We start from the raw sequence: 26,327 nt of genomic DNA on the forward strand, positions 1-26,327 counted from the left end.
TTAGGTATGGATTTGGATGACCAGTTGTAATCATATTCAAAGGCAGAGCAGGCTCTAAGCCCACTCCTGCTTCCCTCCTCAGTGAACATTCTCATCATTTCCTGTCCCGCTTCCCCATTGAGCATACCCATTGCTCTCTCTCCACCAGACAGACTTATCCCCCTAGTTTTAAGTTCTACACCACCCTTTAGTACAAGGCAAACACAAAACTAAACATTATAATGGAATTAAAATAGGCTGGAAGTACTTAGCAGGCTTGTTGTGGATGTATTCAAGTTTCAGTGGACAAGAGTTGTACAGTCAGTCTCTGGAATGTTTTCAGTCGATATACTCATCAAGAATTTGGCAGTAATTAACATACACAGCCCGCAGCAAATGTACTACTGAGCCTCACAAGCATTAGCAGTTTAAAATGCACTGCCAACTTTCACAAAGAACAAGAGCAGACAAAACAGATTATATTTCTGAACAACATTCCTTCCTTAAATGATGGGTCATCTGTTCATATTGCTTAGTTTGGCATAGGATTTGGATACAATTATACCTACCTGGTTAGTTTTGGATAAAAACTGCATTAGCACAGCCTGGAATGGTATTTCAGTTAGAGTAGAAAATATTTACACCACAGAATCAGGACATATCTGCCAATAGTTCCATGGCATCATTTATGCTCCACTGGAGTCTCCTCCCAACCCTGCAGCTAACTTTATCAAGATATTCTTTTTGCCCCTCTCCTTCTTGCCCTTGTCTAGATTTTCCTTAAACATATTTCTAGTATTTATTTCAACTGGTCCTCACAGGAGGATATTCTACATACTAACCATGCTGTTGGCACAGAAGCCTTTTATAGGATTTATTAATGATCCAGGTGCACTCTAGAACACTGTAGGAAGCTAAGAAAGTGATTGCTCGAGCCCTTGCTGAGATACTTGGGTCATCAATAATTACAGATGAAGTGCTGGAAGACTGGAGGTTGGCTAACGTGGTGCCACTATTTAAGAAACTTGGTAAGGAAAAGCCAGGAACTATGGACCAGTGAGCCTGACATCGCTGGTGGGTAAGCCGTTAGAGGGAATCTGAGAAACAGGATTCCTATGTATTTGGAAAGGCAAGGACTAATTAAAGATAGTCAACATGGCTTTGTGTGTGAGAAATCACATCTTGATTGGGTATTTTGAAATAGTAATGAAGAGGATTGAAGAAGGAAGAGCAGTGGACGTGATCGATATAGACTTCAGTAAGGAGTTTGAGGAGGTTCCTCATGGTAGACTGGTTAGCAAGGTTAGATCTCATGGAATACAGGGAGAACTAGCCATTTGGATACAGAACTGGCTCGAAAGTAGAAGACAGAGGGTGATGGTGGAGGGTTGTTTTTCAGACTGGAGGCCTGCGATTAGATTAGATTAGATTAGATTAGATTACTTACAGTGTGGAAACAGGCCCTTCGGCCCAACAAGTCCACACCGCCCCACCGAAGCGCAACCCACCCATACCCCTACATTTACCCCTTACCTAACACTACAGGCAATTTAGCATGGCCAATTCACCTAACCTTTGGACTGTGGGAGGAAACCGGAGCACCCGGAGGAAACCCATGCAGACACGGGGAGAATGTGCAAACTCCACACAGTCAGTCGCCTGAGGCGGGAATTGAACCCGGGTCTCTGGCACTGTGAGGCAGCAGTGCTAACCACTGTGCCACCGTGCCGCCCACAAGAATCGGTGCTGGGTCCACTGCTTTTTGTCATTTTTATAAATGATTTGGATGTGAACATAGGAGGCATAGGTAGTAAGTTTGCAGGTGACACCAAAATTGGAGGTGTAGTGGACAGCGAATAAGGTTATCTCAGTACAACCAGATCCTGATCAGATGGGTCAAATGGCAGATGGAGTTTAATTTAGATAAATGTGAGCTGATGCATTTTGGAAAGGCAAATCAGGACAGGACTTGTGCATTTATTGGGAAGGCCCTGGGGAGTATTGCTGAACAGAGACCTTGGAGTGCAGGTTCATAGTTGCTTGAAAGTGGATTCGTAGGTAGATAGGATAGTGAAGGCGGGATTTGGCATGCTTTCCTTTATTGATCAGAGCATTGCGTATAGGAGTTGGGAGGTCATGTTGCAGCTGTATAGGATATTGGTTAGGCCACTTCTGGAACATTGTGCACAATTCTGGTCTCCCTGCTCTAGGAAGGATGTTGTGAAACTTGAAAGGATTCAGAAAATATTTACAAGCATGTTGCCAGGGTTGGAAGGTTTGAGCTATAAGGAGGGGCTGAAGAGCCCAAAGCTTTTCAACCCTTCCTAACAAGATATAATCTCTCAATTCCGATAAAACATTTAGTAAGTTATGTTTCTAATATGGATGCCAATACTGTTCAATGCTCTCCTGTGGTTGAATCAAGATTTTTAAAAACAAATTGAATATAGCTTCCTGATTTTCGCACTTGCCCAGAAATTAACCCAGTGCTGTAATAAAAACAAACAGAGAATGCTACTGAAACTCAGGAAGTTTGGTAGTATTTGTGAGAGAAAGAATTAATGCTTTGAGTCTAATGACTCCTCTAAAGCATCCACTGCTGGGTTTACTTTTTCATGATCTTTTCAACCTCCAACACTACATTTAGAAATCGTTCCTTCTGCTTTGCTACCTCATTCTGAGAATTGTTTTCTCATGTGTAAGTGGACTCCTTATTCTTCACCCCTAACAGTATATGGTCACACTGAAATTCCTTCATTCATTAAATAGCTGCAAGTATATTACTGTCCTCCTGCAGTTTCTCAGTCTTTCGTAATAACTACACTTCCCAATTTAGTACCACAATTCCTAAGGACATATGGTTGATATAAATGGTGAACTCTGGCAATCCCAGAAACCAATCCTTCTATCATGTCAGTTTGGACTATCATCTGGAATCCTTGCACTGTTGTAGCCATTTTGCTGCTTGACGTCCAATACCACGAATTCTGACCTTAGTCAAGAATGTGCTATGCAGAAACATTTCAAAAGCTTTTTTGTAAGCTTTACAAAAGCTTTCCAAATACATTATGTTTACTCCCTTACCCATATTTTTCCTCTTAGTTAATTCTTCAAAGAATGTCATAAGTAGAGTCAATAGTGATCTCCAATTTCAAAATTGGAGCTCTTCTTTAATTTGTTTCCAGTTTTCAGAGGTTTGTCTTTAACACTCTTGAATAAGAATACACTGTTAAGTTAATTGATCGATAGCTCTTTGGACTTGTTCTAAGGCTCTTGGGGCAGTGGTAGTATCCCTACCTCTGAGCCAGGAGGCCTGGACTAAAATCCCACCTGGGCTAGAGGTATGCAATAACATCTTAGAACAGATTGGTAACATGGCATTGTTCTATCGGAATCACATTGACTGTTATTTACCAATTCTCTGGCACTGTTTCCTTCCTAAAATAAGAATAGTTAATCTATAACTACAAAACTTGTAGTGCCTCTCCCTTCATTGTTTTAAATATGCACAGATACCACCTAGCCTGACCATGCATTTTACCCACTCATGTTTGAAAAATTTATCAAATAGGTTACTTCTTTCTATCATTAATATCTTTATATTTTGTTCTCATTACCTGGAAATTTATAATATATAGCCCTTGACTGTTTTAACGTATTAATACATCAGTAATATACCTTGATACTTCTCTCAACAACTTTCTGTCCCCCCTATTTCTTGGGCTCTTTCCTAACTTTGCAGGATTGCCATTTATCACCCTTTTCTCTGTTGGCTAGGTGTTTAGCAAATGTGTCATTACTGACAAGATTTTCTTTCCTTTGATTTTCTATTCGATGTATTTCTCCTGGAACTACAGGTCATTGTTTGAAATCAATACCAGAAACAGAACTGGAAATGAAAACACCCAAACAGACCAAGACACATAAATAGCAAGTGGGACAGAACACCAACGCTTCACCGGAGGCTCACTGATATTACCTGGCATGGTGAGGAAACATCTAAAAATAAACCCATCAGCTCAGCGAGCAAACTGACAACCTGATCCACAATCTGAGCTACAAATCATCTCCAAGATCTCAAACACTTGCAGGTGCCATACGCGCAAATTAACCGACGCCATCCAATTTCCAGCAACTGTACTTCTGACATGAATGCCTCAGGAAATAGGTATTCTACAATGTGTCAAATACAAACCACCTCTCAATACCTCACAAGCCAGGAGAACAGCAGTATAGAATGGCCGCAGTATGTTACAAGAAATGACAAATGACACCCACAACCAACTCCACACATAAAAATGAGAAATTTCACGCCAACAAACTCTGCACACTAACCTGACTGACCATGAATGGACAACTCTGCTCGAACTAGTCATCAGCATTAAACAGCAGCAGACCAGGACAAAGAAAGATCTGGTCATACAAGAAAAACTAACCAAGTTCTCACACAGCAGATCAGAAACCTGGATAAACATATCCGACCGACCACACACACACACACACACACATTGGAAGAGCCGTCCTAGTACGAGGGGTGACCTACAAGAGACGTTGACAAAAAGGGCTTCCTAGCAGCACACAAATGAACCCCAAAAGATAATGGACTTACAGGAGAAACCCAGCAGGCCAGCAGATAGACAGGAGCATCAACATAAAGTAGAAAGAAAGAAGGGAATACCCTCAACACACTTGAAAGGAAAGCCCTGGAAGGACTCTGAAAAGACAGTAATCGTGTAATCCTGACTATAGACAAAGGGTATATGACAGTTATCCTGAACAGGACACACTACATTAAAAAAGCAAACACACTGACACCTACACCTACCAACAGGTGGTGACGGACCCGACTCCACAGCTAGAAAACTGTATTACACGAACCCTGAGGGAACTACACAAGACACGTGAAATTACCAAGACAGACCTCCAAAGAATTAAACCAGAAGGGTCTAACACACCCCATTTCTATGGATTACCAAAGGTACACAAACAAGGGGCCCCCCTCAGACCCACAGTCCCAGCACACTCACAAACAGGCTAGCAAAGGAACTGCAACAAAAACTACAACACCTTAATAGAAGACTCAATCCACTCCACTCAGGAATACCCTAACATCAAAGACACCAAGATAGAGGACAACAAAATGGCCCTATTCACATTAATAAACAAAACCGTAGCCAAAGAAATATTGACCTCACTGCTGGATAGACCAGGGGGTACAGCAACAACTCCATCAGCAAGGAAAGCATCCTCAAACTGCTGGATCAGTGCTTCACAACCCACTTTACCTTCAACAACAAGATTTACAAACAAATCAACAGGACATCTGTGGGATCATCGATATCAGGACTTACAGCCGAAGCAGTTACGCAGAGGTTAGAATGAACAGCCCTTTCCACAATCTGGCCTAAGCTTTGGGTCCGCTATGTGGATGACACCTTTATCATAATGACCTGCTGTGCTTTTCCAGCACCACTCTGATCTAAACCTTTATCATTATGAAACATGACAAATTAGAAGAAACCTACAAACACAGACAACATAAAATTCACCAAAGAAGAAGAGAACAATAACCGACTCCCCTTCTTGGACGTCATCGTAGAATGAAAAGCCAACGGAGAACTGCAGACCAGCATTTACTGGAAAGCCATACACACCGACCAGATACTCAGCTAAAAAAGCAACCATCCCACAGAGTTGTACCAGGACACAATTCAAATGAGCCACAGCATACTGCAGCACCCTGGAAATACGATAAGCGGAGGAGAAACACCTGTACAATATATTCATGAACAACAGCCACCCGATAAGCGAGGTCCATTGATTCCTGCATAGCGGACCTAAACAGGAAGATGCAACACGCCCACAGTCTCTAATCACCCTACCATACAAAGACATTTCAGAGGTGACCAGACTATTCAGGCCCCGAGGCATCATGGTAGCCCACAAACTTACCACCACACTGAAACAACTACTGATGAATTTAAAAGACCCCATACCCACAAGCAGCAGAACAAACGTAATATATAAAATACCCTGCAAGGACTGCAACAAACGTTACATTGAGTAAACCTGCAGGAAACTAATCACCAGGTTACATGAGCACCAACTATCACTGGTATCCATACACAAAGACAAACAGGGACACCGCATTCATGCTGAGACAGGCAAAACAAAGACATTTGCTGGAAATCCTAGAGACTTGAAATTCAAACTGGAACTCCATTAATAAACATATAGATTTGGACCTCATTTACCAACTTCTGAGAAACAGAACCGGAAATGATATTACCCACTATAACAACCCAAGACACACAAATAGCAAGTGGGATAGAACACCAACGCTTCACCTAGCATGGTGAGGAAACATCTGAGAACAAACCCACCAGCTCAGCAAGCAAACCAACAACATGATCCACAAATCTTCTCCAAGATCTCAAACCAGTTCTGCTCTATTCCCATTTTGCAGTGCATTTCTGGTATACTTTGCATCCTTCCATTCTTATCCACAAAGTTAGTTTCTTTCCTTAATTTACTAGTTTGGTCTTATTTCTAATCATGATCTACTCAACAACTATAAACCACATCATGTTATGACTCCTGTTGCCCAGGTGTTTCCCTCTGCATACTCATCTCATTTGTTGTGTCAACTTCCAATTATAGAATGTAGAACATTACAGTGCAGTACAGGCCCTTCAGCCCTCTATGTTCCACCAACCTGTCAAACCAATCTAAAGCCCTTCTAATCTACACTATTCCATTATCATCCATATATTTATCCAATGACCATTTATATGCCCTTAATGTTGACGAGTCCACTACAGCTACAGGCAGGGCATTCCATGTCCTTACTGCTCTGAGTAAAGGACCTACCTCTAATATCTGTCCGAAATCTATCACCCCTCAACTTAAAGCTATGTCCCCTCATGCTAGCTATCATCATCCAAGGAAAAAGGCCCTCACTGTCCACGCTATCTAATCCTCTGATTATCTTCTATGCCTTTATTAAGTCATCTCTCAACCACCTTCTCTCTAACAAAAACAGTCTCAAGTCCCTTAGCCTTCCCTCCATACCAGGCAATATCCTGGTAAATCACCTCTGCATCCTTTTCAATGCTTCTACATCATTCCTATCTATGCAGCAACCAGAACTGTATGCAATACGCCAAGTGTGGCCGCACCAGAGTTTTATACAGCTGCAATAGGACCTCATGGTTCCGAAACTCAATCTCTCTACCAATGAAATGCCTACTTAATAATCATACCAATCTGGGTGGCAACGTTCAGGGATCTATGCACATGGACACAGATCTCTCTGCTCATCCACCACTACCAAGAATCTTACCATTACCCCAGTACTATGTATTCTTGTTACTCTTTCCGGAGTGAATCACCTCACACTTTTCTGCATTAAACTCCATTTGCCACACCGCAGTCCAGCTCTGCAACTCATCTATGTCCCTCTGTAACCTGCAACATCTTTGGCACTGTCTACTACTCCACCGACCCTAATGTCATCCATAAATTCACTAACTCATACTTCTACGCCCTCATCTAGGTCATTTATAAAAATGACCAAGTGCAGTGGTCCCAAAACAGATCCTTGCGGTACATACTAGAAACTGAACCCCAGAATGAGCTGTCTTCTTACAGCTAGCCAATTCCTGATCCAAACCACCCAATCACATGCCTCCATATTTTGTGCAATAGCTTATCATGGGGAACTTTATCAAATATTTTACTGAAATCCATATATACCACATCAACCACTTTACCCTCATTCACCTGTTTGGTCACCATCTTAAAGAACTCATAAGGTTTGTGAGGCACGATCTACCCTTCTTAAATCGTGTTGACTATGCCTAATCAACATATTCCTTTGTAGATGATTATAAACAGTCTCTTATAATCCTTTCCAAAAATTTGCCCACAACTGGTCTATAATTGCCAGGGCTGCCTCTACTTCCCTTCTTGAACAAGGGGACATCACTTACTATCCACCGGTCTTCCGGCACTATTCCTGCAGACAATGACGACATAAAGATCAAAGCCAAAGGCTCTGCAATCTCCTCCCTGCCTTTGTGGTTAATCCCATCGGGATGCTCTCTGTGGCACTTTTAACATACTGTGTAAGAATGGAGTACTGCACCCAATGTAAAAACAAAGTCCATCTCTGGGTCCCTTTTCATGCCACTTATATGCAAAGTGTTGAATCTAGAGCACTACAGAGATAGGGCTAGGAAATGGGACTAGCTGGGGAGCTCTTTCAGAAACCAGCACGACATGATGGGCTGAACAACCTCCTTTTTTACTGTAAAAGTCTACAATTCTTAGCTGTTTCTTTTGGTATAATTAAAATCTCTCAACTATTACTCTATGCTGTTTACTTATTTCATGTTTGTTTACATATTTCTTCCTCCGCTTCCACTGCACCTACGGTGAAGTTGCAATTGATTTATTTTATGGCAACTGATCCCTACCAACATTTTACTTAGATACAGATACATCAAGTTTCTAATCTTTTGTTAGCTGTCTGTCTATTCTCTGATGAAATTATTTAACCTTTAATTAAATAACCACTCACCACCTCCTGCTTTGCCAATCAGTTCTGATTGTGATACAACATGTAATTTGTAGATGTCAGTTTTCTTTACACAGGTATGATTTAGTTATTGATGCTACTTATGATTTCTTGCCAAACTGCTGCTTCAGTTCCTTTGTTTTATTTTGAATGTCAAGTAGCTTAAGTTATCTATATTAGTGGTTCCTTTTCCTTAGAACTAGAGGGCGTAGGGTGAGAGGGGGGAAGATATAAAAGAGACCAAAGGGGCAACTTTTTCACGCAGAGGGTGGTACGTGTATGGAATGAGCTGCCAGAGGATGTGGTGGAGGCTGGTACAATTGCAACATTTAAGAGGCATTTGGATGGGTATATGAATTGGAAAGGTTTGGAGGGATATGGGCCAGGTGCTGGCAGGTGGGACGAGATTGGGTTGGTATATCAGGTTGGCATGGATGGGTTGGACCGAAGGGTCTGTTTCCATGCTGCACATCTCTATGACTCTATGACTCTAACAGCATTTGTTCCTCTTATTCTTTATCGGAGTATGACCTTTACTGTCATCTCTTATTTAATCTTCAATTCATGTTATTTATACAATATCTTTCCCCCTCTATTTAACTTGTTCAATGTGGGATTAAGAAACAATTAAAGGTACAATTACACTCATGGGATGTATTCTCACAGACTACTCTTTGGAAAGATAGAGGAGCAAATTTGGAGAGAAATTATATAGATCCATGAACAGCAGAGGAGTGACAATTGGGAATTTCTGAAGCACGTTCAGGAAAACTTCCCCAGCCTAATGCAGAAGGTGATTTGCCAGATTTGTTCCAAAAATCAGATGGAACAAATGCATCAAGTGTCACAAAGGGAACATTTAGAGAAGTGATCACTGTACCATAAGGTTTAGATCACGATAGGGAAAGACAAGGTGCAAACCAGGGTAAAACATAGTTAACTGCAGGAGTGTAATTTCAGTGGGTTAAGAATAGACCTGTGCAACATAAGCTGGAAATAAAGACTGAGACACAAAACTGACTTTTTCTGGATGGAGTAGTGCAAATTCAGACTACTTCAAGAACTCTGCACTTGTGGAGGTGAGATCTCCCATTGGACCACTGGGTTTTCAAGTCATTTAAGAAACATCAACTTCCTCATGAAATGTAGAAGTATTTCATAGAAAGGGTGGTGGGGATGGGAGGTTGCTTTCTCCTATGCTGCCTTAAAGGGGAGACGGCTCAGGTATTGAAGTACACTTTCAAGATGGGAAAGGAAAAGCATCTAAAGCCAGAAATCCCTCAATGACCAAAAAACAAAAGAGATGAAGCCGACAAACAGTGTTTATGATATATCGGGCTAATAACAAGTGGAAGTTTGACTGATGATTATAATATAAAATAAGGACATAATTTTAACACAAGTGCAAGGTTCAGTGGTTAGCATTGCTGCCTCACAGCGCCAGAGACCAGAGTTCAATACTACCCTCAGGCAAACGCTTGTATGGAGCTTGCATGCTCTCCCTGTGTCTGTGCAGATTTCCTCCAGGTGCTCCAATTTCCTCCCACAGTCCAAAGATGTATAGGTTAGGTGAATTGGCCATGCTAAATTGCCATTTGTGGAGAAAAGGTGAATTTGCCATGGGAAATACAGGGTTAGAGAGTTAGGTAGGGAGGGAGGGTGGGTCTGGTTTGGATGCTCTTTGGAGGGTCGGTGGTGGACTCAATGGGCCAAATGGCCTGCTTCCACACTGTAGGGGATTCTATGAATCTAATAGAGACTTGGAGATATGTATTTAGAAATGGTTGAAAGACTGTGCAATTTGGGAAACTAATTAAAAAGGAATATAGTATCCTGGACTTTACAAAATGAGACATGAACACAAAAGCAAGGAAGATACATTGAGCCTTCATAAAATGCTAACTTGACCTCAAGTCGACAAGGATGACCAGGCTTTACAGTGGGTGCTGTAAACGTTTGACAATGGCTTCAAAGATGCAGGAATTCAATTACATGGATGGTCTGAAGTTAGGCGTATTCTCCTTAGAGAAGGCAAAGCAGACGAGATTAGATAGAGGTATTCAAAATTATGACAGGTCAAGACAAAGTTGAAAAACTGAACTAAAAGCAATATAAGAAAACTATTCCTCAATGCAGAATTGTTAGGATCTGGAATCAACAACCTGAATGGGTGCTGAAGGCAAATTCGATTGCACCTTTTAAGAGGGTAATCATTTGAAGATGAAAACATTGCAGGTAAGCCAATTGTTCAAGAGCTCTCTCAGTGCTAGGCCAGAAGGTAGCAGTTCAAGCCCCACAAGCTCCAGAATTGTCATTGTGATCTAGATGGATTGCATTTTCTGTGCAGTAACTGTTCTGAGATTCTACATTTACCACAGCTGTGATGGGTCTTATGAAATAGTAGAAGGAGCCCATTACGCTCATGGAACCTGCTCTGCTATTCAATAAGATCATTGCTGATCTGATACCAAGACCAAAAAGTTATCTGGAACCAAGGTTTATTTGTTTTAAAGGAAATGGAAGGAAAAAAACAAACAATAAACAAAGTAGGGTTTTGGTAATTTTCATTATTACAACATTTCTCATCCAGTCAACTGGAGCCAAATATGACCAAATTTAGGGCTTTGCAATGATACCTCTGCAAGGAAATGTGCTCAAAACTTGCTCGCACTGGAATGATCATTGCAGTCAAATCTTACAGGTTCAGTGTGTACTGCAAGGCAGCAAGGCCATTTGTTTAATGCTCAGAGACAACTTAACACCCAAAATAATACTCCCAGCATCTGCAATGCTGTCCATTTTCTGTTCAAAGAGTCTCTGTATAGACTCCTGCTTTCTATCGACTGCTACGATGTGTGACCTGAAGTATTTATTTAGAATCTCTAGTGGACATAAATATTAATCATGAAGTTGTTGAAAAGAACACAGTAGAGCAAAAATGGTACATTTGTGAATAACGCAAATGACTTGACTGTAGTCACCAAGTGTGCAATGCTTTCAAAAAGACGTCACTTAATCAAGGCCATGGGTCTAAAATGAACAAAGCCTTAATCCCTTCACTCTGTGAAATACCTCGCATCTAATTTTCTGAGTTGAAAACCCAATCGATGACCTTGTTTTTGCTTTTAAAAGTACTCGGAATCTGCATCACTACCTCCAGAAAAAGATAAAAAAATTCAAGCCATGACTAACCCAGGAGGAAATTCAGCGTCAATAGCTTTGATGAAAAGTGACTTTAGCTGTAGACAATTAATGAATTGAATTAATGAATATTTTCCAAATATTACTGTCACTTGACCAAAGTATTTTTAAGTTGGAACTGCACAGTTTTCGATATTCATGTGTTTGGAGAAAGCTGTGCATGTCTGTTATTTTTCAAGAGAATAGCTGCTTCATGCTTTAACTTTTGTTAATAAACTTTGCACCTTTACTCAAGTAAACTTTTTTGCAATAAATGAGTTCTTTGTTAATTCAAGGAACTTGGAAGACTTGTTAGCGAGTTTTGAGATGACTTGTTTCTGACACTAAGTTATAGAGTCCATAATTTTAATTGGGAATATAATCTTCCTATTTAAATTCAAACTTTGTTACTGCCATAAAACCCTGGCTGCAGTCTGCATGGAGGTAGATTAATGTACAAAAGACCCAAGCTTTTGATCTGAAGTGAACAGCCTTAACTATTCTGGGCAAACGACAATCACTGTGGAATGCGTTCAATTTCTTCTTTGAGCAGGTGTATAAATATATTGTATGTTACACACAATTAAATGTTTCTTCAAGTTTCTTTACGTAAAGAAAAACAGATTTGTATAGTGTTTTTCATGATCACCAGGTATCTCAAAGCACTTTTCATTTTCTTTGAAATGCAATCACTGTTCTCGTGTAAGAAACACAACTGCCAATCAGTACACAGTCAAAATTTTCTGCTCCAACCCTTGGAACCAGAAGCGAGGGATTCAAAGACGAATGAGCTATCAACAGTTACAGGTGTCAGGGCTGAGGATGGAAACCTGGAATGCTCGCCATCAAAAAGCTGTTGAGAGTAAGGATCAACTGAAAGGTAGATTGGAGGATTTTTGTTAGGCAAAGGATATTAAATCAAGTTAAACCAAGATGGGTTCTAACTAATTGAAAAGGGGAGGGGCTGAATGATCTCCATCTTACTCTCGCACACTACTGAAAGCAGTCTCAGAGCAATTGGTACATAACACAGGTAGCAACTGTCTTTGTTAATCAGCCGTGTGAAACATTAATGACAACTACAGATTCACCTTGGTATAATCACAGTTATCACGCACTGGGACAAAGTTCTGTGCTTGTTCCAAACAGCTGTCAAAGCTTATTGCCAATTTTTATTTAATCCTCCAATGTTAAACCACAGCCATTGGATTAGAGGACAGAGTAGGGACTTAACTGGGATGGATCCTCATTTACTTCATTATTAACAACTGTTGTGGTTGCAGTGGGTGATGTGGAGGTTTGGGAAAGCAATCACAGATCTAAAACAGTCAACAACTTATGTAAATTGCTTGTCGCGTGAATCAAAAATTCAGCCAGAGCTGTTTGGAGGGACATCAGAGAGAGGAATGTAATTAGAATTATGGAAATCATAAACAAAATGTGCTTACAACATCCCTCCAAAGATTGTCTCAACAGACCGTTTCCAAATTTTAAGTTAAAAAAGCAATACCGCCATCTATTGTTCATGAGTGCACCATGCACCTACCTGTATTCCTGAAGTGGTAAAATAGGGAATTTCAAACTTCACACTGATGGGTGGCTTTCCCTCCTTGTCTTCGGCTTCCACACTAGGGAGTCCAAAATGTGCTCTCATCAGATATTCCTTCCCACCCTGCAGACAGAGATGAAAAATCAAGTCAGACAGGCAAGAGGACACTGAACGTGATCACATTTACTGCACATCTCCAAGCAGCCCATTACTATTCCTGCATCTGAGCAGGACTCTCCCACTAGTAGCCAAACTCAAACTTCAATGTTGTTATAATTTGGGCATAAAGCTTGCATCTGTGAAAACTTGTCTAAGTTACAGAGACTGCCAACTAAGGAGAAACAGTAAAACTAGGTAGCTAAGAACTACAAATAAACAAGTTGGACAAAACACGCAAGTCTGCAAAGCTGCAGTGAATGCAACTTAATACAGACAAGTGAGGAGTACTCACATAGGAAGGGAAAATGAGCACAATGTAGTACCCAAACAACAAGAAAATTGAAACAGACCAAGGGATATTAGCATATTCAATCCTCAACAAGTGCAACCAATGCAGAGCAGCACCCAATAAAACTAGTAGAATTAGGAACTATAGAGAAAAGCAGATCCAAGTTAGGAAATGTGATGTACATGTATTGGGCACTGGTCGGTGAGCATCTTAAGTTCAGGTCATTGGACATACCAGCACGAAAGGCATTGAAGAAGAGAGTCACAGGGTGGGGGTCTGCTTGTCAGTGTCAAGGGTCTGAGTCATGCAGAAAAACATTCCTGGAATAGAATGTTTTAGGGGAGGATAATACAGGGAGATACTAGATAACAGGCAAACCCAAAAAATTACTCCAAAATAGGCTCTGAGAATAAAACAAGGGGACACCGGTTAAAATTAGTAAAAGCACATTTAGGACTGAGGTCAGCAAGTTCTCTGCAAAGAAAGATCAACACATGGAATCGACCCAGACAGAACAGTGAAGCCAAAAACCTGGGATCATTTAAGAAACAAATGGGTGCCATTAATCATGTAATGTTTCTAGAAAGAAGATGAATCTAATCTTTACAATTACAGTGAACAACACAAAATACTTAAATGTACCTATTAGGCAGTAGAATTGAGACTACCGAAGAAAGGAAATTCAGTTAAGGGAGTAACAAATTAGATTCAAAAGCCTGGTGAAAAGTGAATAACTAATGCATAGGACATCAGAGTAGTTTTGCAGTGGTTAGAAGTGGGCAGTGGTGTGACATACAGCAAAGATGGCAAAATAAATATTTTTAGGAACTAAAGAAATAGAGCTATGAAACAAGAAACCAAAGGAGCATGTCAACACTGATGAATAGGTAGAATAATGGCAAGGAATGGGGATAAAAGGGATATGGGAAGAGGAATAGCACATGTGATAAGGATACACAGAACATGATGTTCACAATTGTGGAGCACGCATTCCTGAACAAAACTCGGGGTGGAGGTGAGATCAGCTCATTATCTGATGATTCACTGCTAAATACGGTGAGTCTAAGGAATCCTGGTTGAAATGGCATACCTCACACACTAAGCATTATTGATCTGTGTTGCAATTTGAATTAGAATGCGGGGTGAAGAGTGGATAAGTGATCAAATTACGAAAGAAATTTCACAGAAATAGGCCATCAGCCCAACCAGTTCAAGCAGAAATTTACTCTCCACTCGGGCATCTTCCCAACCTCTCACTTATATCTGTTCTGAGGAAGTGTCATATTGGACTTGAAGCGCTGACTTTGTTTTTCTCTCTACAGATGCTGCCAGCATCTGCAGTACTTTGTTTTTATTTAGTTATTAACACAGCTATTAGTATAATCCTCTAATTCTCCCTCATCTTTTCATCTAACTTCCCTGAAATACATCATTATAATTTGCCTCAACCACTCTGTGGAGGTAGTTCCACATTCTCATTGAATTCCTTTTGTGAATACTTGAATATTTTATATTGTTGATGTCCAACTTTGGTCTGGCCTTCAGTCTCACACAATCCACCTGTCTATCTGCCCATTCATCCATCCCTCAGTCTTACAAAGTCCCCATCAATTTATCCATCCACTAGTCTTTCACAGACTCTCTGCCCAGCCTGTCTGCTGTAGTAACAACTAATTTAAAATAATCAATCAAACCTCATACACGGCTAATTAAACCTGCTAGAAATATCAGATTTTGATAATATGCAAGTATAAGGAATTTGTTCATGCCTTGTGGCCTTTTTGAATTAGCCAGGAAACTTTGGAGCCTATAGTATCCTGTCTCTTGGCAATACTTTGGCCAAGCCACGTCAGCAAATCAATATCCTGCTCACCATGGTATAAACTGTAATTGTTTGCAATTTGGCATTCTTTCATTTTCCTGATCAGTGCAAGATAGAAAAAACTTCAGCAATAGATCTCTCTCTCCAGCAATTTATTAATTTTACAACATGGATTATTTATGCTAACTGTTCACTACTTACAAGAACAGTCTAATTAAAGTTCAGTACAAGCTCAGAATAACCTCTGCACATTTCAAATTCTGTCCTCTACAAACTAAGCTGGGTTTTTTTTATAGCCTTGTTCACTTGTGTTGCTACTTTTAGTGATTTACATATTCCTTTTCTCAAATCTCTTTGATAATCAATCCAGATTCTTACTTTGCAAGTAATATAATTTGCCAACTTATTGCTATTCCACAACTTGATTAATGTAGTCTTAAATTTGCTCGATGAGGTTTTAGTGGTGTAATTGTAGTGTTCCTACCTCTAGACTAGAAGGCCTGGGTTCAAGTCCCACCTGCCATGGGAGGTATGTCATAACACATCCAGACAGGTTGATTAAAGTAACTAGTATGTGTCCTCATCTCTCATTATTGACAGTGCCCTCCTCTAATTTGATGTCATTGCAATTTAGAAGTTGTGCTTTGAATTCCAAGTCAAAAGTGTTATCAAAATGTCAAAAACAGTGGTCCCAATATTGTTCCCTCTAAGACACCAAAGTTTCCATCTCTGTCATGCTGAATAAAGCTTTATCCTCATTCTGCTTCCTGTCTAGCAGCAGTCAGTGAAAACAACCAGTGCATTGACTAGGCTTGTTTTCTCTTGACTGGAGATGAAGAGTGACCGAACTGGATTGTTTACGATGATGAAAAGAACGTTTAATAGAGGGAAATTAGTTCTACTATCGGAAAAGGGAATCGAAAATCTTAGAATTCGACCAGTCAGGGAAATATCCAGAAGCACTTCCCCACATAAAAGTCTTTGACATCGGGGCAATTAAAATTATCGAAGTATGCTGATCAGATTTTTCTTAAGCAAGGGTATTAAGACTTTTGAAACCAAAGAAATTAAAACAAACAAGTTAAAACACTAATTGGCCGTGATATATTTGAATGGTGAAATAAGCATTTAGCCTTCCAAGCCTGTTTCTAGATTTCAATACATATTTCACAGGCTTGCATTTTAAAATAGTCTTTACTATACACAGAAGATAAACTCCAAGAGCCCTAATACCCTCGCTGAACAAAAATCTGATCAATCCACTTGAAAAATTTTAAAATCATCACTCCAATAACCACCAAAAAGGATCCTTACCGGGAATGATTTGATTGACCATACTATTTCGCTGCTTTCTGGCACCCATTTCACATTACCCACTGTGGTCTTAAACTTGGGCGAGTCTGCATCGTTTGGGACTGGAATGTGGATCTCGACATTGTTCGCTGTCGACCTACGTTTGAACTGACTTTTTGCCTGGAGGAGACAACAAATTTTTGAAGTTTTTGATGTCTTTTCATTGATAACGCAAAAACACAGCACATGACATATTCAATTAAAGTTACACCTTCTGTTACGCACTCAAATTGGAGGTACAATTCAACATTGACACCAGAATTATACAAACACGATTAGTGTAATTTGCACCAAAACCCAGTGCCAACTGGTTAATATAGGGAAGCGCAATTTCTGGAATGAGAGGCTCCTAAGAGGAGAGGATGGGTTGATATTCTCTAAGATTTAGAAGAATGCGAGATGATCTCATTTAAAACTAATAAATTTTTAAGAGAATTTTGCAGAATAGATGCAGACAGGCTGTTACTCCTGACTGAACTGAGGTGGTGGAGGCTGATGTAGACACTGTCCACATCAGCTTATACTTTGACAAAGACTCACTATGGCCGGTACCTCCGATTCTGAGTTCCAATCAGATTGGCAGCTAGATTCCATTACTCTCACCAGGTGAACTGCTGCTTCAAGTAACCAACACAGACATCAGCATTCCTCTGTGCTTATACTGCCTTACAATTTTATGGTGTCCTTGCAGCGTGTTTCTCACAACACCGTGTGGGTGAATGTTTTCTCACTGCACGTTACATAGAAACATGGCCCAGAATCACCAAGAAGCAATTATCACCGGATTGCAGCTTCACACAAAAACACCTAACCCAACGCTGACCGGTACTATAAACCAAAACAAAAATACTGGAAAAATCAGGCAGCTGCCCAACCCGCTGTGATTTCCAGCAATTTTTTGTTTTCAGTACAGATTCTAGCATCTTCAGTAATTTGATCTTACTGGCCAGTACTATCTCTGGGATGTCAAAACATGGCCTTCAAAGTTAGAAAACTGTGAAGTACATTGGGTATGGAGGAGCTCTGAATCAGAATAGAGTCAGGGAAAGACAGGGCTTTAAGTTTAAATATTTAGTGTGAGAGTATTACCAAAGATGGGGAAATGGAGGCAGAGAGTTTGTGGGGAGCTGTAAGTGTCGGTAGATAGGTAGGTGAGTAATTAGATTACTGATTAGATTAGATTAGATTACTTACAGTGTGGAAACAGGCCCTTCGGCCCAACAAGTCCACACCGACCCGCCAAAGCGCACCCACCCAGACCCATTCCCCTACATGTACCCCTGCAACTAACACTACGGGCAATTTAGTATGGCCAATTCACCTAACCTGCACATCTTTGGACTGTGGGAGGAAACCGGAGCACCCGGAAGAAACCCAAGCAGACACGGGGAGAATGTGCAAACTCCACACAGTCAGTCGCCTGAGGCTGGAATTGAACCCAGGTCTCTGGTGCTGTGAGGCAGCAGTGCTAACCACTGTGCCACCGTAATTGGGCAGTTTGGTTGGGAAAGGCAGTCAGGGGTCTGGTCAGCAGGACCAGAGGCAGGGAAAGGGGTGTAGTTATGCCAGGCCTGTGCGATGCAGGGGATAGGTAGTGTGTTCAAGGAAGGGGAAGTTCAGGGTGGTCAATGGGTATCAGTCAGGTTGGTCTGGGCCAGGGACAGAAACCTACAGAGTCCCAATATCAGTCTTGTGCCTGGTGTCCATGTTTAAAACTACACATCAGGGTAGGCACGGTACAGAGTTATATACTATGTGGCTGGTCTTGGCAGTCACAAAGTGAATACAGATTGCAAATGAGTTTTTGATAGGGTGGAGTATGCTTCTCAAAGGTATCACAATCATGTGGGATAGGGTGAATGGAGCTGCAGATTTTCTAGCTGTCACTATTTTTATGCTCTTTTAGACCAGTATTATTAATGCCAGAGATTAGGTAAGAAATTGACAGTTTGGCTTTAAATATGAACTAACGTGATGCCTGGACAGCAAAGGGAATTCTGAAGTAGGCAGCACAGAGTCAGTTACATGGCACGGAAACAGACCTTTCGGTCCAACCAGTCCATGCCAACCATAATCCCAAACTAAACAAGGTCCCACCTGTCTGTTCCCAGCCCATCTCTCTCCAAAGCTTTCCAGCATGATGGTTAATTGTATTTTCTACTCTTCTTCAACAAAGATGATACTGATTAAGTTTATTACAGCTGATTTGTCAGAGAGTTAGATCTGAGTTTCTGAAAGCCCTATGAATATTTCAGAAAATGGTCACTCACTCCAATATCCATTTGCAAATTTGCATGTGAGAAAAAAAGTAGCTGACCTTAATCATGTACTCTATTCGACTGTGGGAGTGCTTCTCAATCACTGACTCGATCCAGATCAGAGGCTTGACCTGGTGATCAAAAAGATGCAGAAGTGTTACCAACAGCTGTGGTTTTGAATGGACAAGCTGCATATCAAAAGTCAACATTCCCTAGGGCAGGCTCAGTACTCATCTGTACTAAATGAAAAAGTCCACATTAATGCAAGGATGTGGCTACGTACTACTATACACACACACAAGGAAACCTCGACAGTATATGCTTCACAATTACAGATGCAGTTCTTTAAAGAAGATCAGTTAGTTCAATGTATACATTTAATCAAGAGCACATACATTAGGCATTAACTAACTCATTAAAACAGTGGTGTTAGTGGTACGCCCAAAGGATTTCAATCATGAGCCAAGACCTGTACACTGCAGGCTGTTAGCACTGCATTATTGGAAATCATGTATTCTACATCTTTCTGCTTTTGTTTACTTGATTACAGATTTGGAGACAGAAATAGCTTACCAAAAATTCGGCATGCACAGAATACCAGAAAAAGTTATAAAATTCAGGAGAAAATAACTAACAAACTATTTTCTTTGGAGAAGCATTATCAGATTTGAGAGAAAAACTGTAAACTCTCTGGGCTGTGAATATGAATTTCAAAATTGGTGACTTACTTGTAAGATAGCCTAATTATCACACACAGCCCTTTAATCAGGATTAATTGTTAATTTTCATGCTAGGACAACTCTAGGTTGCCTAGTCACACATTGAGGTTTGATGACTTCCACAAGTACTTGCTCTATAATTATAGCTTGGCATGTCAATACAACAAAACAAGGCCAACTAAGCATTTTCCCAAAGTTGAAAGTTATGTTTTATACAAACCTCTGGAACTTTTACAGCTGAACATAGGACTAAAGAAGCATGGCAGCACAACTCAAGCCACAGACCCTGGCCCTCTCTTTCATTGCAACTGTAACCTGCCCAAACTGACCAACTGAAGCTCCAACAACATCTTAACCCACCCAACGTCACATATGACCACGATCCCACTCACTCAGTCATTCTCATAACCCAGGCAACAGCCCCATTCCCATCTACAACCCCAATTTACTCACAGCAGTTTCCATTCATTCTGAGGATCCAAATTCACCTAATTGAGATAACAGATTCCCCTTATTCTGCCACCATCCAATCCAGATTCTCTAAATTACCACTTCAAAAAAAGGTCAGCACTTGCCTTGATTTGGATTTAGGATGTTTCGCTGAAGGAGTCAGATTCTGCTGAGCAGAAACATCCAGAACAGTTCTACTGGTGTGGTTATATTTATTGGCTTTCAAGTACTGATGTTTCAGATTTCAGCGGTTTCAACAAGTATAACATCCACTTAACTAATCCAAGCAGCTATCACTTCCCCATCAGCCCTTTGAGTTTGCTCCACCATTTACTAAGATCATGGCTATCTGTCACTCCACATTCCTGCCAAAGATCCCCTAATAACTTCCTATTTCCTTGCTTATCAAGGATTGATCTCTGCCTTAAAAATATTCCAAGAGCTTGGTACCACTACCTTTTAAAGAAGAGAGTTGCAAAGACCCACAAAAAAAATCTTAAAATAAGTGCCTTTTTTTTAAAAACCAAAACCATTCATTCTGGATTCTCACAAGAGGAAATGACCCTTCCACATCCATCCCGTCAAGACCTATAGGAATTTTATATATTTTAATCAAGTCACCTCTTACTCTTCTAAACTCCAGCGCATAAAGGTCAGACCTGCCCAACCCTTCCTCATAAGACAACTTGCCCATTCCAGATATTAGTCTAGTAAACCTTCAAATTTCTTCCAATGCATTTATATCCTTCTTTAATTAAGGTGACCAATGTGATACACAGTATTCCAAATGTAGTCTCAACAGTGTCCTGTACAACTGAATTTCCAATCTAATGGAAACTTTTTTAATCCTCAGTAATTTTGCAACATTAAAAGCTTTGCAGAACAAAAGAGTTCCATGTATTTAATCCCCTGCAAGTGAGTAATTTATTGAAGTAACTGGCAATGCACTGGATCACAATATTGATAAATTCACTGGGAATCTTAATGATTTCCCCAAGTTAATATTAGATTAGATTAGATTCTCTACAGTGTGGAAACAGGCCCTTCGGCCCAACAAGTCCACACCCACCCAGACCCATGCCCCTACAATCACCCCTGCGCCTAAGACTACGGGCAATTTAGCATGGCCAATTCACCTGACCTGCACATCTTTGGACTGTGGGAGGAAACCAGAGCACCAGGAGGAAACTCATGCAGACACGGGGAGAATGTGCAAACTCCACAAAGACAGTTGCCTGAGGTAGGGATTGAACCCGCGTCCCTGGTGCTGTGAGAAAGCAGTGCTAACCACAATACACACATATAATGTTGACTGCACAGTTGTTACCGACTCATCCATGGTTCATTGTGCCCAGCTCAGTACCTACATGTGTGTTCAAACGGTAGGACATCAACTCAAACTCTCCATCAGGAGGAATGAAGGAAATGGTTCTGTCATTCTCAAATCTAGAGAGGCGCACACATTGGTGAAATTTCACATCTTCCAATTCCACAGATTTGCTTTTCCCTCCTGCCTCAGGAAAGAAAGGAAAACATTTTAACATAGTCTGGGTGCTGACACGTAGAACACTTCTCTTCAAACTAAACAAAAATCAAAGATTTTGTTGATTGTTCCTTCACTGTTCTTTGGCAACAACACAAACACAATGTGTTAAGTGGGAAAGGATTCACATTTTTGGATCACTGGAAGCTCTTTTGGAGCAGAAGTGACCTGTACAAGAAGGACAAATTGCACCTAAATTGGAAAGAGACTAATAACTGGTAGGGAGATTTGTTAGAGCTGCTCGGGAGGATTTAAACTAGTAAGATGGGCGGAGGTGGGGGAAACCCAAGGAGATAGTGAAGAAAGAGATCAATTTGAGACTGGTACATTTGAGAACACATGCGAGTCAAACGGTCAGGGCAGGCAGGGACAAAGCAGAGAACAAGGTAGGACTGATAAATTAAACTGCATTTATTTCAATGCAAGAGGCCTAACAGGCAAGGCAGATGAATTCGAGGCATGGTTAGGAACATGGGACTGGGATATCACAGCAATTACAGAAACATGGCTTATGGATGGACAGGACTGGCAGCTTAATGTTCCAGGATACAAATACCACAGAAAAGATAGAAAGGGGGGCAAGAGAGGGAGTGGCATTTTTAATAAGAGATAACATTACAGCTGTACTGAGGGAGGATATTCCCGGAGATATATCCAGGGAGGTTTTTTGGGTGGAACTGAGAAATAAGAAAGGGATAACCGCCTTATTGGGATTATATTATGCACCCCCTAACAGTCAGAGGGAAATTGACAAAAAAATTTGTAAGGAGATTTCAGTTATCTGTAAGAATGATAGGGTGTTTATGGTAGGGGATTTTAACTTTTCAAACATAGACTGGGACTGCCATAGTGTTAAGGCTTTAGATGGAGAGGAATTTATTGTGTGTACAAGACAATTTTCTGATTCAGTATGTGGATGTACCTACTAGAGAAGGTGCAAAACTTGACCTACTCTTGGGAAACAAGGCAGGGCAGGTGACTGAGGTGTCAGTAGGGGAGCACTTTGGGGCAGTGACCATAATTCTATTAGATTTAAAATAGTGAAGGAATAAATGGACCGGATGTAAAAGTTGAAGTTCTAAATGGGAGAAAGGCTAATTTTGACGGTATGAGGCAAGAACTTTCAAAAGCTGCTTGGGGGCAGATGTTCGCAGGTAAAGGGGCGGCTGGAAAATGGGAAGCCGTCAGAAATGAGATAACAAGAGTCCAGAGACAGTATATTCCTGATAGGGTGAAAGGAAAGGCTGGTATGTGTAGGGAATGCTGGATGACTAAAGAAATTGAGGGTTTGGTTAAGAAGAAGGAGGAAGCATATGTCAAGTATAGACAGGAGAGATCGAGTGAATCCTGAAGAGTATAAAGGCAATAGGAGTATACTTAAGAGGGAAATCAGGAGGGCAAGAAGGGGACATGAGATAGCTTTGAGAAATGGGGTAAAGGAGAATCCAAAGGGTTTTTACAAATATATTAAGGACAAAAGGGTAACTAGGGAGAAAATAGTGCCCCTCAAAATTCAGCAAGGCAGCTTTTGCGTGGAACTGCAGGAGATGGGGGAAGATACTAAATGAATATTTTGCATCAGTATTTACTGTGGAAAAAGACATGGAAGATATAGAATGTAGGGAAATAGATAGTGCCATCTTGAAAAATGTACATATTACAGAGGCGGCGGCACTGGATGTCTTGAAATGCATAAAGGTGGATAAATCCTCAAGACCTAATCAGGTGTACCCTAGAATTCTGTGGGAAGCTTGGGAATTGATTGCTGGGCCCCTTGCTGAGATATTTGTATCATTGATAGTCACAGGCGAGGTGACAGAAGACTGGAGGTTGGCTAACGTGGTGCCACGTTTAAGAAAGGTGGTAAGGAAAAACCAATGAGCGTGACGTCGGTGGTGGGCAAGTATGGAGGGATTCCTGAGGGACAGAATGTACATGCATTTGGAAAGGCAAGGACTGATTCGGGATAGTCAACATGGCTTTGTGCGTGGGAAATCATGTCTCACAAACTTGATTGAATTTTTTGAAGAAGTAACAAAGAAGATTGATGAGGACAGAGTGGTAGGTATGATCTATATGGACTTCAGTAAGGCTTTTGACAAGGTTCCGCATGGGAGACTGGTCAGCAAGACTTTGATCTCACGGAATACAGGGAGAACTAGCCATTTGGATACAGAACTGGCTCGAAGGTAGAAGACAGAGGGTGGTGGTGGAGGGTTGTTTTTCAGACTGGAGGCCTGTGACCAGTGGAGTGCCACAATGATCAGTGCGGGGTCCACTATCTTTCATCATTTATATAAATGATTTGGATGTGAGCATAAGAGGTATAGTTAGCAAGTTTGCAGATGACACCAAAGTTGGAGGTATAGTGGGCAGCGAAGGAGGTTACCTCAGATTACAACGGGATCTTGATCAGATGGGCCAATGGGCTGAGAAGTGGCAGATGGAGTTTAAATAAGATAAATGCGAGGTGCTGCATTTTGGGGAAGGACTTATGCACTTAATGGTAAGGTCCGAGGGAGTGTTGCTGAACAAAGAGACCTTGGAGTGCAGGTTCATAGCTCCTTGAAAGTGGAATCGCAGGTAGATTGGATAGTGAAGGTGGTGTTTGGTATGCTTTCCTTTATTGGTCAGAGTATTGAGTACAGGAGTTGGGAGGTCATGTTGCTGCTGTACAGGACATTGGGTAAGCCACTGTTGGAATACTGTGTGCAATTCTGGTCTCCTTCCTATCGGAAAGATGTTGTGAAACTTGAAAGGGTTCAGAAAAGATTTACAAGGATGCTGCCAGGGTTGGAGAATTTGAGCTACAGCGAGAGGCTGAATAGGCTAGGGCTGTAGTCCCTGGAGTATCACAGGATGAGGGGTGACCTTATATAGAAGTTTATAAAATCATGAGGGACACAGAAAAGTTAAATACACAAGGTGTTTTCCCTGGGCTAGGATAGAAATATAGAAGAGACCTAACTTTTACACGCAGAGGGTGATATGTGTATGGAACGAGCTGCCAGAGGAAGTGGTGGAGGCTAGTACAATTGCAACATTAAAAAGGCCTCTGGACGGGTATATGAATACAAAGGGTTTGAAGGGATATGGGCCGAGTTCTGGCAGGTGGGACTAGATTTGGTTGGGATATCTGGTTGGCATGGACAAGTTGGACCGAAGGGTCTCTTTTCATGCTATAAATCTATGACTCTGTGACTCTACGAAAGAACACAACTTTATCATCAGAAATTTCTCAATGTGAAGAGAGATCACAGCAGAAAATTTAATGCTTCATTCTGGACCAGAGGTAAATGCAATTCCAACATCCTCTTCAATACAGATTTACAATGCACCAACAAGTAGAGATCATGTCCATGTGAACTCGTACCTTCATAGTCTCATGTATAAAGATTAGTCCTCTTCCAATTTTCACTCCCCTACATATCATTTCAAATGCTATCCCAACAGATAAATGTAATTGTATTTTCTTAAAGGAATGCTATCCTGCCTTTATCTAGTCATCAGGAAACTCTGATAAACTGATCAAACTATCAATTATAGTTTCATTAATTTCAGTCCTCATCTGAGTTTTGACTTTCACATGAAAATATTTTAACAGACTTACTTAAAAGTGTGCAATTCATTCATTACCAGATATCCAGTAATATACCCAAATCCTCCCCTGTCATTCCAGGAAAACAAATGTCTTCACTCAGTAAGCTTTTCCCTTTCTTCCTTAGCAGATGTGCATCAATATTTAGGTCACCCTTATTTGCTGCTCCCAGATTCCTGTTTGTTATCTTGGGGCAGGTGCAAAGTAAGTGGGATACTTGCTGCCAGGTGTGAAGCATCCTTCGGTTGAGCAGCTTACATTAGGTTGTAGCACTTGGCGAACAGTGCTTCCTCAAACAGAAGGAGTGGAACCACTCTTTATACTATTCAGGCAAGACAGAAATATTCCACACCAACTCCTTTTAAATGGTTTATGCCTTTCTATTTCTGGCAAGTGTCAAAGCAGTCTTTAAATGATGTTAGTGTATTGGACATTGTTTGGTCATCTTGGGGATGTGTATGGGTGACCCACAAGTGGAATGTATTTCTTTCTTGACCTGAGGAACAGGAAAATAATACGGACAAGGCAAAATTAGTTCCACTTGCTGCTGTAAAAATCACTCTTCCCTCCCCCTCCTTCTCTCCCCTTCCCACCCAGAAGTGGAGGCACTTTGTGAAATGTGTCTGCGAAGGCTCACAACCATTCTAGTAACTGTGAGCCAGGTCACATCAGTCGCTCAATTTATCTGTGCAGGTTCTCTTCATCATAAACTGAATGTAACATATCATAGCAACAGATCCACCACTTCTCTCTCTGATATAAATAAGCATTTTGCGGAAAACACAATTATTGACTGACTGCAGTGTTTTCATTAGAGCTCTGCTTTGGTTAAACAAACAGCTGCTTTAAT

At 40.9% G+C, this 26,327-nt stretch overlaps 1 protein-coding gene across 2 annotated transcripts in view; it reads right to left on the minus strand.

Annotated features, from left to right (window-relative positions):
* Positions 1 to 26,327, minus strand: part of LOC122565126 (AP-1 complex subunit mu-1) — a 99,751-nt gene that overhangs the window by 51,656 nt on the left and 21,768 nt on the right. The window contains exons 7-11 of one of the 2 annotated variants that reach the window (XM_043720763.1): positions 21,704 to 21,846; positions 19,227 to 19,298; positions 16,871 to 17,029; positions 13,284 to 13,409; positions 12,519 to 12,610 (exon numbers count right to left, since the gene is read on the minus strand). In XM_043720763.1, coding sequence (XP_043576698.1) covers positions 12,548 to 12,610; positions 13,284 to 13,409; positions 16,871 to 17,029; positions 19,227 to 19,298; positions 21,704 to 21,846 — 563 coding nt within the window. In that variant the 3' untranslated portion in view covers positions 12,519 to 12,547. Of the gene's footprint in view, positions 1 to 12,518; positions 12,611 to 13,283; positions 13,410 to 16,870; positions 17,030 to 19,226; positions 19,299 to 21,703; positions 21,847 to 26,327 lie in introns of those variants that run through there. The other variant, XM_043720762.1, reaches the window with a different exon arrangement.

The sequence above is a fragment of the Chiloscyllium plagiosum genome, chromosome 31, assembly GCF_004010195.1.
Source record: "Chiloscyllium plagiosum isolate BGI_BamShark_2017 chromosome 31, ASM401019v2, whole genome shotgun sequence".
NCBI classification, from domain to species: Eukaryota; Metazoa; Chordata; class Chondrichthyes; order Orectolobiformes; family Hemiscylliidae; genus Chiloscyllium; species Chiloscyllium plagiosum.